At 44.8% G+C, this 16,532-nt stretch overlaps 1 protein-coding gene across 1 annotated transcript in view; it reads right to left on the reverse strand.

The window, feature by feature from the left end:
• LOC140723709 (uncharacterized) overlaps nucleotides 1–16,532 on the reverse strand; it is a gene marked incomplete at its 3' end in the record, with an annotated part of 38,503 nt that overhangs the window by 16,182 nt on the left and 5,789 nt on the right. Inside the window, exons 2-9 of the mRNA XM_073038266.1 lie at nucleotides 14,870–14,962; nucleotides 14,243–14,409; nucleotides 13,149–13,320; nucleotides 12,999–13,049; nucleotides 3,556–3,648; nucleotides 2,895–3,061; nucleotides 1,812–1,983; nucleotides 1,662–1,712 (exon numbers count right to left, since the gene is read on the reverse strand). Of these exons, the coding sequence (XP_072894367.1) occupies nucleotides 1,662–1,712; nucleotides 1,812–1,983; nucleotides 2,895–3,061; nucleotides 3,556–3,648; nucleotides 12,999–13,049; nucleotides 13,149–13,320; nucleotides 14,243–14,409; nucleotides 14,870–14,962 (966 nt within the window). The remainder of the gene's footprint in view (nucleotides 1–1,661; nucleotides 1,713–1,811; nucleotides 1,984–2,894; nucleotides 3,062–3,555; nucleotides 3,649–12,998; nucleotides 13,050–13,148; nucleotides 13,321–14,242; nucleotides 14,410–14,869; nucleotides 14,963–16,532) is intronic.

Consider the following 16,532-nt stretch of genomic DNA (forward strand, 5'->3'; position numbering starts at 1 on the left):
GAGAGAGTGAAGAAGAGATTGACAAGGAAGTTGCCTGGATTGGAGGGCGGACCTTATGAGAGTAGGCTGCGTGTACTTGGCTTTTTCTCTTTGGAGTGATGGAGGATGAGATGTGATCCGATACAGATGTATAAGATGATAAGGGGCACTGATCGTGTGGATAGCCAGAGACTTTTTCCCAGAGCTGAAATAGCTAACACGAGGGGCATAGTTTTAAGGTGCTTGGAAATCGAAACCGGAAGGACATCAGACGTAAGATTTTTATTTGAACACAGAGAGTGGTGGGTGTGTGGAATGCTCTACCAGTGGCGGTGGTGGAAGCGGATACAATAGGGTCTTTTCAGAGCTTCTTGGATAGGCACATGGGGCTTAGAAAAATAGAGTTCTATGCACTGGGGAAATTCTCGGCAGTTTTTAGAGTAGGTTACATGGTCGGCACATCACTGTAGGCCGAAGGCCTGGAATGTGCTGTTAATTTCTGTATTCTATGTTCTATGTACCATATCCAGGGTGCAGGGAAACTGAGAACAATATTGTCTGAATGTGGACTGCAAAAGCATTAACTGTGGTGACAGAGACGTGAGCAGATTGCAAACCGCCTGATTCATCTATCTGTGGAGCCATAGGTAAATTAACATCTTTGGAATTTGAACTTGGCAATGAGAGAGACTGACCCAGTGTTCTAGTCGTGAATCCTTACGTTTCTGTTCAAGAGCTTCCAATATTCAAATTAAACATAGTCTTCTGTAAGATTAGTAACGTTTACAATATCTGTCTTTCCTTTGCCCTCTCCTCGTAAATGTGGCGTTGAGTGTTCTAACTCAGTCTGAGATTATGAAGCCTTACAATGTCTTGTGCCCATGCACTGCCACAGGCTCCATTTTCACACGCACAATGCGCTTACGGATGTAGTGAGCTTCTGATCCAGCCAATCACAATGTAACTAATTGCAATATTATTTCTCAATATTTTCAGTCCTTTGCACCTTGCTTGCCGCGTCCCACAACTATCAGTTTCTCTATCATAATTCCCATCTCTCACCCTTCCACAGTGTCCATCACATAACACCGACACAAATGAATTCCAGCTTCTCTGGACTGAGATGAATATTTTGTCCCTCATCTCAACCTCACTAACACTGTCTCCTGATGGAATCCCAGGATTATTGAGCTGGAACTTACTCTGGATGACGGTAGCAGTGTTTGCACTGAGGGAGTGCAGATGTGAACAGAGTGGGTTCCATATGCGGCTTTGAGGTTGAACAGACCAGTTTGGAATGTTATCGCCTTTCTGTTTAAATGGATGCTGTGATTGTTTCTCTGTGACGATAACTTCAATGGAGTCCCAATTCCAAAACTGATGACTTGTAGGATTGAGAGAATTTTAAAAGGCGATTTAGGATGAGGGCTGTTCCGGGGTTTGGGCAGCTGTCGGGGAATGATTTCACCTTTCGCAATAAAAAAAAAGGAAAATCTGATTTGCAATCGTCCAGATCGTCGTTTTCTCCACTCTGACTCCGGTGGAGGGGGTGGGGCCTGTCGTTGCAGGAGATGTGTTCCCTTTCAGCAAATACCACAAATTACTGTGTCGTTCCTCATGGCTCAACAACGAGATGAACCTACACAATATCAACCTCTGGTGGCAGCGGTTTCTTCACTTACCTTTCAGCTCTCTGGGAATCTTCAGTACGGGTCGACGGACGGGAACACAACCTGTTCGGATTTAAACAATTTGAGGAATTGCAATGCGTGAAATTATTAAATATGTAGTGCTTGATTCAGAAATTAGATTAATCTCTGATATTAACTCACCATGTTCCTGAATTTCTTTTAGTATTTTGTCCAACTTTGGGACGCCATCCCGCACGTTCACGAGAATTTCCCACATCACCCTCTGGGCGCGGGAGCCTTTCTCCATCACCAGGCTCAGGAGGAGTTTAGAACTGTCCGCCCGCTCTCCCTTATCAGCGAGATCAGAGATTTTCTGTGAAGAGTAACGGTGAACATATTGGGGACTGACAGATTCACACAGAGAATGAGAAGTAAATGATGTGCTCTGTAACGGGATCACACTGAGCAGTCACCCGGACGGGTGCTGAACCTGTCTGGGCATGGACTGTACATTCTGAGTGCAGAGCACACGGAGGGACATTCACCGTGAACCTGGTCCACCAGTCAATGAGATCCTGGCTGGTCTGTGACCGTTTCATTGACGTGTCTCCAAATCCATGAGTAATTCCTCACCGGATTTGACGGTGTAAAATAGAAATCGGAAAATTGATGAAGAAAGAAGTCAGGAGGGTTTTATAACAGAGTGAGCAGTCTCGGAGAAGTTGCAGAAAAGATGATGTGATTCATCTCCTCAGTCCGCCAGTGTCAACATGACAGTGGATTACCGGCTGACACCTGCTGCCTTTCCTTTGCCTTTTCCAGTGGAGGTTTATTCAGTGATTACACATTACAACATGGCAGTATTCCCCGATCCACACTGTTCGCAGTTACAGACTGAAACACAATCATCTCCACCCAGAACAGAACACACTCGAGCTGTTGTGGCATTCACTGATGATGCCCCGGTTCTCACTATCATCCTTCCGTAATGCTGCACGATCTTTCCCAAATGTTACTTCCTGTCATATTTCCATTTAATGCTGCAAGCCCATACAACTGTTTCCTGCTCAACTCACTCTGAACATTGAGCTGCTACCCACCATTCCGCGGGATCTTTTCAATCCTTTCTATCACTGGTTCCAGATTTACATCTTTGAGATTGCATGCATAGTATTTATTTCCCAGTTGTTCATTTATCTAATTTAATATCCGATGAGTCAGAGTTCCGACACTCATCAGTCCTGTGATGTGTGAAAATTCAAACTCATTCTCCCTCCCACTCACCCGATGTTCCTCTCCGCTGAACTGATTCTTGGCGGTTAACGCCTGGCTCACTCTGTGCACCCCTCTTTCCATCGCCTGCTCCAGCCTGTCCCGGTAGAAGTCCGTCAACTGCAGCAGCTGAAAATCATCCCAGCTTGCCAGGAGCTCGGTGATCACTGAACCCGGACCTGTGAAGGAAAATGAGGAGCATTAAAGAAATTAATGACCCCATATTTGGCAGCAACCTTCTCTCTGGAACCTAAAGGTGGTGCGGCAAGTCACCAAACAGAGTCCGAGAAACATATGATAGGTGGAGAGGTGTATGGAGAGGGAGATGTGTGAGTTCCGGTAATGGGGGGAGGGGGAGGGAGAGGTAGGGAGAGACAGATAGGAGAGAGGGAAGGGTGGTGTGGCGACAAATAGAGTGGAGAGCGGGAAGGGAGATGTGGGAAGAGGGAGAGGAGAGGGTGAAGGGACGTGTGGGGAGAGTCAGAGAGGAGACGGGGAAGGTAGAGGTGAGAAGAGATGCAGAACAGATTGTAGTCATTCCACTTGTGACTGTGTTCCCCCAGAGATGCTAACTCTCTCTCTCTCTCGTCACTCTGCTGCTTTCACAAATATTTTGTCAATTTCAGGTGGTGCATTAAACCCAGATACAGAGTCAAGGCAATTCCTCACATACTCTTGACCTTTCCTGATCTTGACATCGCTGGAACTCCTCCACTACCCGCCCGTTCAGCCATGTTGAGGACAGTTGTGATGAGATTTTGCTGCGCTGTAACAAACAGAATTAACAGTAGAGCGTCAAGTATTAATTGAAGTATAAAGGGGAAGACTGTTTTGTTTATAAATAGAACGAAATATTTCCAAAAATCTTGGGCCTATCCACTGAAGACTTGAAACGGCCGAATCTAAGTGCGCCTAAACGTCCATTTTCACACAATACCCATTTCCCCTCTATCCCTGGATTGCAGTCTTTGCCGGGATTCCCTGGAGTATTCACTCCCTATATTGCAGGAAAGTCCCTTTAAAGAACCAATCTTGTGTCCTGGACTGTGAGTGATGTGTCAACAGAATGGCTAGGCAGATTGAGCAGACAGCACCCACTGGTTTGGTCTTCCTAGGATTGGTGGCGCTGAGGTGAGTAATGGAGTATTCTGGGGTGAAACATTTCTGCTGACCAGTGGGATATCTATTCCTTTCATCACTAAGTTCTCGTTGTCTTAGTCACACCTGATTCTCACCGTCCCCTTTCAGCATCGCCTGGCATTGATGCTTCTGGCAATATATGGTTTGAGTCTACATAGAAACACTCTGACCTCCTGAACAATGCATTCCCACCCGTAGCATCGCGGCATCTTGACCTGAAGCACGACATTTTCTCCGGTAGGATTTTAAGATCATTATTAGCGCGTAATCTCCGGTCAAGATTTATTTACGCATTCATCTGTCTGTTCTCAGATAGTTACATGTCACCTTGTTAAACACAATGTAGACCCACCATACATCAAAAACAGCAAGCTGGCAGAAACAGATTGACAATAACTAAAACAAAATGCTCGAATTATTGAGCAAGACAGACGGTACGTTGATACCTCAGATCGAAGACAATGTCATCGAAGCTGAGCCTATCTGTAGCAGCCATGTACCTGTTCTCTCTCTGCCTTGTATTCTGTGTAGCGTATTTATGACTTTCTTATGCTCCGGAGTAAAAGTGAGAGGAATCAGTTACGTATTTGTGCTTTGTTCACACCTGGGAACTAACGGATGTCATATCTTTTATTGTTATCCACTCAAATACACTGGACTCACACTTGGGTACATTTCAGTTTCATCACTACAAGATTGTATGTTTGCTGATTTCTAATAAAGGATCGAATACACCAACCTTTACAGTCACCACTTTTTCAATCGACATTGGAGCTGAGGGCACGTCATACAATTATTACAAATCCGTGGGGGTCGCGTACAATGACAATTTGTTTCGGCTACATTTTCAACAAATGTTTCTCAATCTGACGATTATATTAAATATAAGACCATAAAACGTAGGAGCAGAAGTACGCCATTCGGCCCATCCGGTCTACACGGCCATTCAATCACAGACTGATCTAATTCTTCCAGTCATCCCCACTTCCTTGCCTTCTCCCCGATACACTTTCCTACCTTGGCTAATCAAAAAGCTACCTATCTCTGCCTTAAATACACCCTATGACTTGGCCTGCACAGTCGCTCGTGGCAACAAATTCAATGAAGTTAGCACCCTTTGACTAAAGCAAGTTATTCGCAGCTCTGTTCTAAATGGACCTCCTTCAATCCTGAATTTGTGCCCTCTTGTCCTAGAATCCCCCACCATTGGAAATAACTTTGCCATATCAATCTGCTCAGGCCGCTTAACATTCGGAATTGTTCTATGAGATCTCCCCTGATTCTCCTGAACTGCAGGGAATATAACCCAGCAGCTGCCAGCCGTTCCTCATATGGTAACCCCTTTCAAAAAAAGTAGTCAATATTATAGGTGTAGATGAAGTCACAACTCATGAGAAGCGAGCCATCAGTAGCTTACACCACAGACGATAGGTTGCTGCAGCTGCTGTGCTGTACAAAATGCATTCCAGCCACAGCCCTGCAGACCTTCGCGCCATGTTGCCTTCATCTTATGAGAGACAGCGCATCACACGATCATCACACAATATCTGTGCCTGCTCATGTTGTTTCAATGCCTGGTGCGAGAACCTACACACTGGATAGAAGCTTCCTTCACTGTGCTATCAGAATTTGGAACGGCCTTCCAGATGCTGTGGTTGGAAACATCTGCGACGATGGGGTCCAAGCCTTCAAGAGTCGAGTACACAAACACCTATGATCTCTGGGAGGGAAGTCACAGTCTTCTTCATAATCTATCATGAAGGGGACCGGGATGGCAATGCTTGGCTGTTGGTCGGTGGGGTTAATACCTGACATTCAAGAGCACTTGTGAGTTATCTTCCGGGTGGACTTAGTTCTTAAACTGCTGGAGAACTGTGCGGAAAGAAGAGGTGCTGTTTTCTCCGGCAGGGATTAGGTTTTAGTTCCAAGTGCTCCTGTCACGTTTTGTCACCCTGTAACCTTATCCTTCAATCGCTCTGAATTATGGAGGACAGCATGTGTATAAATGTCTCTCTCCAGCAGACTTCATCATGATCATCATGACTCCAGTATTTCTACTAATTTTTAATGTTTCTTAATTGTACATATGATTTTTTGTATGTTCTATCGCTGAGCAGCAGTGAACTAACTGATTGGCCTATCAGAATTCTCTTTGGAAACTAGTTGACTTGATCAGCATTTCTGATCTGGCCATTGTTCACGATTGCACTAAAAAAAAAGATAGAAATTACATGCCAAAAGAGCGATGTTGCAATAGCCATGGAAGATTTCAATATGCAGGTAAGTTAGAAAATTAGTTTGGTGCTGGATCGCAAGAGGGGGAAATTATAGAAATCCTACGTGATGGCTTTTAGAGCAGTTCGTGGTTAAGCCCAGTCGGGGATCAGCTATTCTGTATTGAGTGTTCTATAATGAACCAGAATCGATTAGAGAACTTCAGGTAAAGGAACGCTGTGGAGAAAGTGATCATAATATGATTGAATTCACACTGAAATCTGAGAAGGAGAGGCTCAAGTCTGATGTATCAGTGTTACGATGGAGTAAAGGGAATTACAGAAGCATGAGAGAGGAGTTGGCCAGAATGGATTGGAACAGAACACGGCAGGGATAACGGAGGAGCAGCAATGGCTGGAATTTCCGTAAGCAATTCGAAAGGCACAGGATATATACATCCCAAAGATGGAAAAATCAAGTCAAGTCAAGTCAAGTCAAGTCAAGTCAAGTCAAGTCACTTTTTATTGTCATTTCACAGTACACGGTAAAAACGAGACAACTTTCTTTAGGGCAATGGTGTTATATGCAACAGTACAAAAACTAGACTGAACTACGTAAAAAAGCAACACAGAAAAGAAAAGTACACGAGACTCCAGTCCTACCCAGGACAGCATGAAGTGGACAAAACAATGCAAACTTTACAATAAATAATAAATAAGACAATAGGCACAGTAGAGGGCAGTAAGCTGGTGTCAGTCCAGACTCTGGGTATTGAGGAGTCTGATGGCCTGGGAGAAGAAACTGTTGCATAGTCTGGGCGTGACAGCGTGAAACCCTGTCTGACAAATCTGTTGGAATTCTTTGAAGAAATATCAAGCCGGATATACAAAGGTGATGTGTGTACTTGACTTTTGGAAAGGCCTGTGACGAGGTGCCACACTTGAGGCTGCTTACCAAGCTACGAGCCCATGGTATTACAGGAAACATTCTTTCATGGATAAATCAGTGCTTGATTGGCAGGAGGTCTTATAGAAATGAGGCTTCCCTAGAGGTGGAGGAAAGAGGACACAGACAGGTGGAACTGGCTGAGGGAAGACATGATTTGTCAGGTCTGAAAACGAGCTGAATGTACCATAACCTTCAGACTGAATTAGGAAACCGTTCTGAGGGTATTTGAAATGTCAGAAGCAGGGGAGATGTGGTCGCATGTGTTGAGAGCAGGGGTTGTGTCAGACCCTCGGTGAGACGTTCAAGTTACAACGTGCAGGGGTGAAAGCACAGTGTTTAGTGCCGGATTTAATCACTGATTCTGATACAGTAAGACGGTTAGTTTTGCAGTAAGGAAGCAACGTTGATGGCAGAAGACACAGGGTCTTCACCAATTGCCAGTTGTTTAACAGAATTGAACAACTTGTATGTTTTCTTGACAGTAACAGATATTCGCAGTGGTGTGAAGGGGTGCACTCTAACTTATTTCACTTTGCAGAGGGGTGTGGAGTTTTGAAATCAATGCCTTGTGGTGTCCCTATCGTTCATTTAGAATGTCCGGATGGTTGGGTCACCTTTGGCCGGCCATAACTGTTCGGACCATCCACTCACTGTCTACACTGGTCCCATTTATCAGCACTTGGTTTATTGCAGACTGTATCTCAGCAGTTTCAATGCTCAGAAGGATTATTCCCTGGCTCCCTTCTTGAATGATGGATCAACATGAGGTACTCACCAGTTTACCAGGAGTTTGCTTGTGGCTAGATAGGACCCAAGGATATTAGTCAAGACCCCATCAGTCTCTTCACTTGCCTCTATCTGTAACGTGGTATGTATCCCATCAGGTCCTGGAGACCTTTATGCATTTTAAGAGACCGAACACTGCCTCCTCCTTTATTTCAGAACGCCCGAGTATAACAGTACTGATAATGCTGATCTCCCTATCCTCCGTGACTTTCTCCTTGGTAAATACTGATGTAAGGTACTTATTAACGACCCACACACATTTTCGAGGACTCTGTTTAATTCAACCTTCCTGAGCTTTCCTTTTCCTGATTGACTAAATTCAACACTTCTCTCCACATTTAAGGTTCTCTTACACTGCCAATATCATCATTTCTTTGTATAGGAAAGTACCCGTCCTATACTCCGTGCAGATACACAATAAACACCTTCTACATGTCAGATGTGGACTTGCCATAAACAGTTGTTTCCAATTAACTCTCCCTCTTTTCCTTCCTTATGAACTCGTAATTTCCCCGGATCCATTTCATTACCTTCCCAGAATGTCTACACTTCCCTTCTCTATAGTTCTCTTAAACTTAAGGAGTGCTGCCCTAACCGTTCACCCACCGAATGATCGGGTATCTAGCTAGCATAATTACCCAGCACCTGCTATCTACATACTGATTTAAGATATGCACCATACTTGCACACAAAAATACACAGAAGTAAAAAAAGAGAAAAAAAGTATCCGTAAATCTACGCGATCTTCTGGACAATATTGAACTGGTAGAAATTCTGGAAATACTATTGTGACAAGGGGGGTAATAAAACACCATAACATTTCCCCTTGTGGTCTCTGTTCTTAACTGGTGCGGGAGGAGATTGCTGAGCCTCTGGCGATCCTCAATATGGACGGGAGAAGTACCGGTCGATTGAATGGTTGAAAATGCTGCTCCCTTGTTGAAGAAAGGGAGTAGGGATTACCAAGGATAATATAGACCAGTGAGTATGATATCAGTGGTGGGCAAGTTGTTGCAGAACATTCTGAGAGGCAGGGTTTATGAGCATTTTCAGAGACATAATCTGTTTGAGGATATTCAGCATGGCTTTTTCAAGGGCCTGATTGAATTCTTTGAGGGTGTAACAGAACACATTGATGAAGGTACAGCAGTGGATGTGGTGCATATGGATTTCAGTAAGGCATTTGATAAGGTTCCTCATGCAAGGGTTCCCCATTCAAAAAGTAATGAGACATGGGATGCAAGGGGGCCTTGTTTTGCGGATCCAGTATTGGCTTGCCCACAGAAGACAAAGGGTGGTCGTAGACACCTCGTATTCCGCATGGCCGTTGGTGACTCGTGGTGCTCTGCAGAAAACCGTTCTTGCCCCCTCCCGCCGCCACCACTCTGATTTTTATAATGACCTGGCTGAAGAAGTATAAGGGGTGAGGGGCTTAGTAACACTGCAGATGACACAAAGTTTGGTGATGTTGTGGATAGTCTGAGGTGTTGTCGGAATTTACAGCGAGACATTGATAGGTTGCAGAACTGGGCTGAGAATTGTCAGATGGATTTCCACCCACATAAGTGTGAAGTGGTTCATTTTGGGGGGTCAAGTTTGAAGACAGAATATAATATACCTGTAAATGGTAAGAATCATGGCAGTGTGGAGGCTCTGAGAATCTTGGGGTCCGTGTCAACAGGACATTCACAGCTGCCTCGCAGGTTGACAGTGTTGTTAAGAAGGCGTATGGTATGTTGGCATTCATACACCGTGGGATTGAGCTCAAGAGCTGTGCGGTAATGTTACAGCTATAAAAGAGCTTGGTCAGACACCATGGAGTACTGAGTCCAGTTCTGGTTACCTCACTGTAGGAAGGATGTGGATACTATAGAGAGAGTGCAGAGGAAATTGACAAGGATGGTTTATGGATTGGAGGGCGGACCTTATGAGAGTAGGCTGCGTGTAATTGGCCTATTCTCCCTGGAGTGAGGGAGGATGAGAGGTGATCCGATAGAAGTGTATAAGATGATAAGGGACATTGATCGTGTGGATAGCCAGAGGCTTTTTCCCAGAGCTGAAATAGCTAACGCGAGTGGCATAGTTTTAAGGTGCTTGGAAATCGAAACCGAAAGGACATCAGGGGTAAGATTTTTATTTGAACACAGAGTGTGGTGGGTGTGTGGAATGCACTGCCAGTAACGGTGGTGGAGGCGGACACGACAGGGTCGTTTAAGAGCCTCTTGGATAGGCACATGGAGCTTAGAAAAATAGAGTTCTACGCACTGGGGAAATTCTCGGCAGTTTTTAGAGTAGGTTAAATGGTCGGCACATCACTGTAGGCCGAAGGCCTGGAATGTGCTGTTAATTTCTGTATTCTATGTTCTATGTCCCATATCCAGGGTGCAGGGAAACTGAGAGCAATATTGTCTGAATGTGGACTGCAAAAGCATTAACTGTGGTGACAGAGACGTGAGCAGATTGCAAACCGCCTGATTCATCTATCTGTGGAGCCATCGGTAAATTAACATCTTTGGAATTTGAACTTGGCAATGAGAGAGACTGACCCAGTGTTCTGGTTGAGATTCCTTACGTTTCTGTTCAAGAGCTTCAAATATTCAAAATAAACAGGGGCTACTGCAAGATTAGTAACTGTTGCAATATCTGTCTCTCCTTTGCCCTCTCCTCGTAAATGTGCGGTTGAGTGATTCAACTCAGTCTGCGATTATGAAGCCTTAAAATCACTTGCGCCCATGGACTGCCCCTGGCTCCATTTTCACAGACACAATGCGCTTTCGGATGTAGTGAGTTTCTGATCCAGCCGATCACAATGTAACTAATTGCAATATTATTTCTCAATATTTTCAGTCCTTTGCACCTTCCTTGCCGCGGTCATACAACTATCAGTTTCTCTATCCTAATTCCCATCTCTCACCCTTCCACAGTGTCCATCACACAACACCGACACATATGAATTCCAGCTTTTCTGGACTGAGATGAATATTTTGTGCCCCATCTCAACCTCACTAACACTGTCTCCTGATGGACTTCCCAGGATTATTGAGCTGGAACTTACTCTGGATAACTGTAGCAGTGTCTGCACTGAGGGAGTGCAGATGCGAACAGAGTGGGTTCCATATGCTACTTTGGGGTTGAACAGACCAGTTTGGAATGTTACTGCCCCACTGTTTAAATGGATGCTGTCATTGTTTTCTCTGTGCCGAGAACTTCAATGGACTCCCAACTCTAAAACTGTTGACTTGTAGGATTGAGGGATTTTTGAAAAGTGATTTAGGATGAGGGCTGTTCCGGGGTTTGGGTGGCTGTAGGGGAATGATTTCAACTTTCGCAATTATAAAAAAGGAAATTATGTTTCTCACTCCCCCAGATCGTCACTTTCTCCACTCTGATTCCGGTGAGGGGGACTTGTCGTTGCAGGACCCAGAGAGGTTTGTTCACTTTCAGCAAATACCACAACTTTCTGTGTTTTGTTTCATAATGTCAAAATATCATAAGGTATAGGACCAGAAATATGTCATTCGGTCCATTGAGTCTGCTCCGCCATTCAATCACGGGCTGCTCTAATTCTTCCACTCATCCCCACTTCCCTGTTTTCACCCCATGCCCTTTGATGCCCTGGCTAATCAAGAACCTATCTGTCTGCCTTAAATACACCCAATGAGATGGCGTCCACAGCCGCTAGAGGCAACAAATTCCATAGATTTACCACCCTATGATTAAAGTAATTTCTCCGCATCTCAGTTCTAAATGGACGTCCTTCTATCCTGAAGTTGGGCTCTCTTGTCCTAGAATCCCTTATCATGGGAATCATTCTAATGCATCTTCTCTGAACCGGCTCCAATGTCAGTATATCCTTTATAAAATAAGGAGCCTAAAACTTCACTCAGTACTCCAAGTGTGATCTCACTGGTGCCTTAAGAGCCTCAACATTACATCCCAGCTCTTATATTCTATACCTCAAGACATAAATGCAAACATTGCATTCGTCTACTTCACAACCGACTCAACCTGGAGGTTAACCTTTAAGGTATCTTGCACAAGTCCATTTGCATCTCCGAATTTTGAATTCTGTCCCCATCTAAACAACAATCTGATGTTTATTTCTTCTACCAAAATGCAGGATCATACAGTTTCCAACATTGTATTTCATTTGCCACGTCTTTGCCCAATCCTCTGAACTATCTAAGTCTCTCTGCAGGCTCTCTGTTTTCTCGGCAGTACCCGCTCCTCCACCTATCTTTATATCATCGGCAAATTTAGCCACAAATCCATTAAAACCGTAGCCCAAATCATAGACATACATCGTAAAAAACAACGGTCCCAGCACCGTCCCCTGTGGAACTCCACTGGTAACCGGCAGCCAGCCAGTATACGATCCCTTTATTCCCACTCTGTTTTCTGCCGAACAGCCAATGTTCCACCCACGTTTGTAACTTCCGTGTATTTCCATGGGCTCTTATCTTCCGAAAAAGCCTCATGTGCGGCACCTTGTCAAAGGCCTTCTGAAAGTCCAAGTACACCACTTCTACTGCATCTCCTTTATTTACCCTGCATGTAATTTCCTCAAAGAATTGCAGTAGGGTTATCTGGCAGGATTTTCCTTTCAGAAAACCATGCGAGCTTTGGCCTTTCTTGTCATGAGTCTCCAGGTACTCTGTAATCTCATCCCTAATAATCTATTCCAACAACTTCCCAACCACAGATCCATAGTTTCCTTTTTTCTGCCTCCCACCCTTCTTAATTAGCAACATTTGCAATTTTCCAGTCATCCGGTACAATGCCAGAATCTGTAGATTCTTGAAAGATCATCGTAAGTCACTCCACAATCTCTCCAGCTACTTCCTTCAGGACCCGAGTGTGCATTCCATCAGGTCGAGGACATTTATCCACCAAACTTCCAGCAACCGTTTTCCATGCGTCTCACTCTGTCATGTTGCCTACATTTACTTGGTCAAAACCCCGTGGCTGAACAACGAGATGAACCTACACAATATCAACCTCTGGTGGAACAGCGGTTTCTTCACTTACCTTTCAGCTCTCTGGGAATCTTCGGTACGGGTCGATGGACCGGAACACAACCTGTTCGGATTTAAACAATTTGGGGAATTTAAATTCGTGCAATTATTAACTATGTAGAGCTTCAATCTTAAATTAGATTAATCAATGATATTAACTCACCATGTTCCTGAATTTCTTTTAGTATTTTGTCCAACTTTGGGACGCCATCCCGCACGTTCACGAAAATTTCCCACATCACCCTCTGGGCGCGGGAGCCTTTCTCCATCACCAGGCTCAGGAGGAGTTTAGAACTGTCCGCCCGCTCTCCCTTATCAGCGAGATCAGAAATTTTCTGTGAAGAGTAACAGTGAACATATTGGGGACTGACAGATTCACACAGAGAATGAGAAGTAAATGATGTGCTCTGTAACGGGATCACACTGAGCAGTCACCCGGACGGGTGCTGATCCTGTCTGGACATGGACTGTTCATTCTGAGTGCAGAGCACACGGAGGGACATTCACCGTGAACCTGGTCCAGCAGTCAATGAGACCCTGGCTGGTCTGTGACCGCTTCATTGACGTGGCTCCAAATCCATAAATAATTCCTCACCGGATTTGACGGTGCAAAACAGAAATCAGAAAATAGCGATCACAGATGAAGAAAGAATTCAGGAAGGTTTTTAATACAGAGTGAGCAGTCACAGGGAATTTGCAGAAAAGATGATGTGATTCATCTCCTCAAGTTCGCCGGTGTCCAACATGACAGCGGATTACCGGCTGACACCTGATGCCTTTCCTTTGCCTTTTCCAGTGGAGGTTTATTCAGTGATTACACATTACAACATGGCAGTAATCCCCAATCCACACTGTTTGCAATTACAGATTCTAACACAAACATCTCCACCCTAAACAGAACACACTCGAGCTCCTGTGGCATTCACTGATGATGTCCCCGTACTCACTATCAACCTTCCGTAATGCTGCACGATCTTTCCAAAATGGTACTTCCTGTCATATTTCCATTTAATACTGTAAGCCCACACAACTGTTACCTGCTCAACTCACTCTGAACATTGAGCAGCCACCCACCAGTCCGCGGGGTCTTTTCACCCCTTTCCATCACTGGTTCAGATTCACATGTTTGTGATTGTATGTACAGTATTTATTTCACAGTTGTTCGTTTATCTAATTTATTATCCGGTGAGTGAGAGTTCCGACACCCATCAGTCCTGTGATGTGTGAAAATTCAAACCCATTCTCCCTGCCACTCACCCGATGTTCCTTTACACTGAACTGATTCTCGGCCGTTAACGCCTGGCTGACTCTGTGCACCCCTCTTTCCATCGCCTGCTCCAGCCTCTCCCGGTAGAAGTCCGTCAGCTGCAGCAGCTGGAAATCGTCCCAGCTTGCCAGGAGCTCGGTGATCACTGAGCTTGGACCTGTGACGGAAAATGAGGAGCATTAAAGAAATTACTGACTCCATATTGGGCAGTAACTTGCTCTCTGGAACCTAAAGGTGGTGCGGCAAGTCACCAAACACCGTCCGAAATACCTACGGTAGGTGGAGAGGGGAATGGATAGGCAGAAGTGAGAGTTCCGGTAGTGGGGGGGCGGGGGAAGGGATGGCTGGGGAGAGACGCGGAGGAGAACGTGAAGTCTGGGGTGGGGGCAGATAGAGTGGAGAGCGGAAAGGGAGGGGTGGAGAGAGGGAGAGGAGAGGGGGAAGGTAGGGGTGAGGAGAGATGCAGCGCAGATTGTACTCTTTTCACTTGTGACTGTGTTCCCCTAGAGATGTTAACTCTCTCTCTCTCTCATCTCTGTGTTGCTTTCACAAATATTTTGTGAACTGCAGGTGGTGCATTAAACCCAGATACAGAGTCAAGGCAATTGCCGACATACCCGTGACCTTTCCTGATCTTGACATCACTGGAACTCCTCCACTACCCGTCCGTTCAGCCATGTTGAGGACAGTTGTGATGAGATTTTGCTGAGCTGTAACAAACAGAATTAACAGTAGAGCGTCAAGCATTAATTGAAGTATAAAGGGGAAGACGGTTTTGTTTATAAATAGAACGACACCCTTCCAAACATCTTGGGCCTATCCACTGAAGACTTAAAACGGCCGAATCTACATGCGCCCCAACACTCATAGTCACACAATACACATTTCCCCTTTATTCCTGGATTGTACACCTTTCTGGGATTCCCTGGTGTATCTGCTCGCTCTATTGCAGGCAACTCCCTTTAAAGAACCAATCTTGTGTACCGGACTGTGTGTGATTTGTCAACAGATGGTGCGGCAGATTGAGCAGACAGCACCCACTGCTTTTGTCCCCCTACCACTGGTGGCGCTGTGGTGCGTAATGGACAATTGTGGGGTGAAACATTTCTGCTGACCAGTGGGATATCTATTCATCTCATCACTGAGTTATAGTTGTCTCAGTCACACCTGATTCCCACTGTCCCCTTTCAGCGTCGCCTGTCATTGATACCTATGGCAATATATGGTTTGAGTCTACACAGAAACACTCTGACCTCCTGAACAATGCAGTTCCACCCATAGCATCGCGGCATCTTGACCAGAAGCACGACATTTTCTACGGCAGGATTTTAAGATCATTATTAGCAACTAATCTCTGGACAAGGTTTATTTACGCATTCATCTGTCTGTTCTCAGATAATTACATGTCACCTTGTTAAACACAATGTAGACCCACCATACATCAAAAACAGCAAGCTGGCAAAAACAGATTGACAATAACTAAAACAAAATGCTCGAATTATTGAGCAAGTTAGACGGTACGTTGATACCTCAGATCGAAGACAGCGTAATCGAAGCTGAGCCTATCTCTAGCAGCCATGTATCTGTTCTCTGTCTGCGTTGTATTCTGTGTAGCGTATTTATAACTTTCTTATGCTCCGAGGTAAAAGTGAGAGGAATCAGTTACGTATTTGTGCTTTGTTCACACCTGGGAACTAACGGATGTCATATCTTTTATTGTTATCCACTCAAATACACTGAACTCACACTTGGGCACACTTCAGTTTCATCGCTACAAGATTCTATGTTTGTTGATTTCTAATAAAGGATCGAATACACCAACCTTTACAGTCACCCACTTTTACAATCAACATTGGAGCTGAGGGCACGTCATACAATTATTACAAATCCGTGGGAGTCGCCAACAATGACAATTTGTTTCGGCTACATTTTCAACAAATGTTTCTCAATCTGACGATTATTTTAAATATAATACCATAAGACAGAGGAGCAGAAGCTCGGCCCATCCGGTCTGCTCCGTCATTCAATCAAAGACTGATCTAATTCTTCCAGTTATCCCCACTCCCTTGCCTTCTCCCCCATACCCTTTCCTGCCTTGGCTAATCAAAAAGCTACCTATCACTGCCTTAAATACACCCAATGACCTGGCCTGCACAGTCGCTTGTGGCAACAAATTCAATGAAGTTACCATCCTTTGACTAAAGCAAGTTATTCGCATTTCTGTTCTAAATGGACGTCCTTCAATCCTGAATTTGTGCCCTCTTGTCCTAGAATCCCCCA

Source organism: Hemitrygon akajei, unplaced genomic scaffold, assembly GCF_048418815.1.
Source record: "Hemitrygon akajei unplaced genomic scaffold, sHemAka1.3 Scf000129, whole genome shotgun sequence".
Classification (NCBI taxonomy): domain Eukaryota; kingdom Metazoa; phylum Chordata; class Chondrichthyes; order Myliobatiformes; family Dasyatidae; genus Hemitrygon; species Hemitrygon akajei.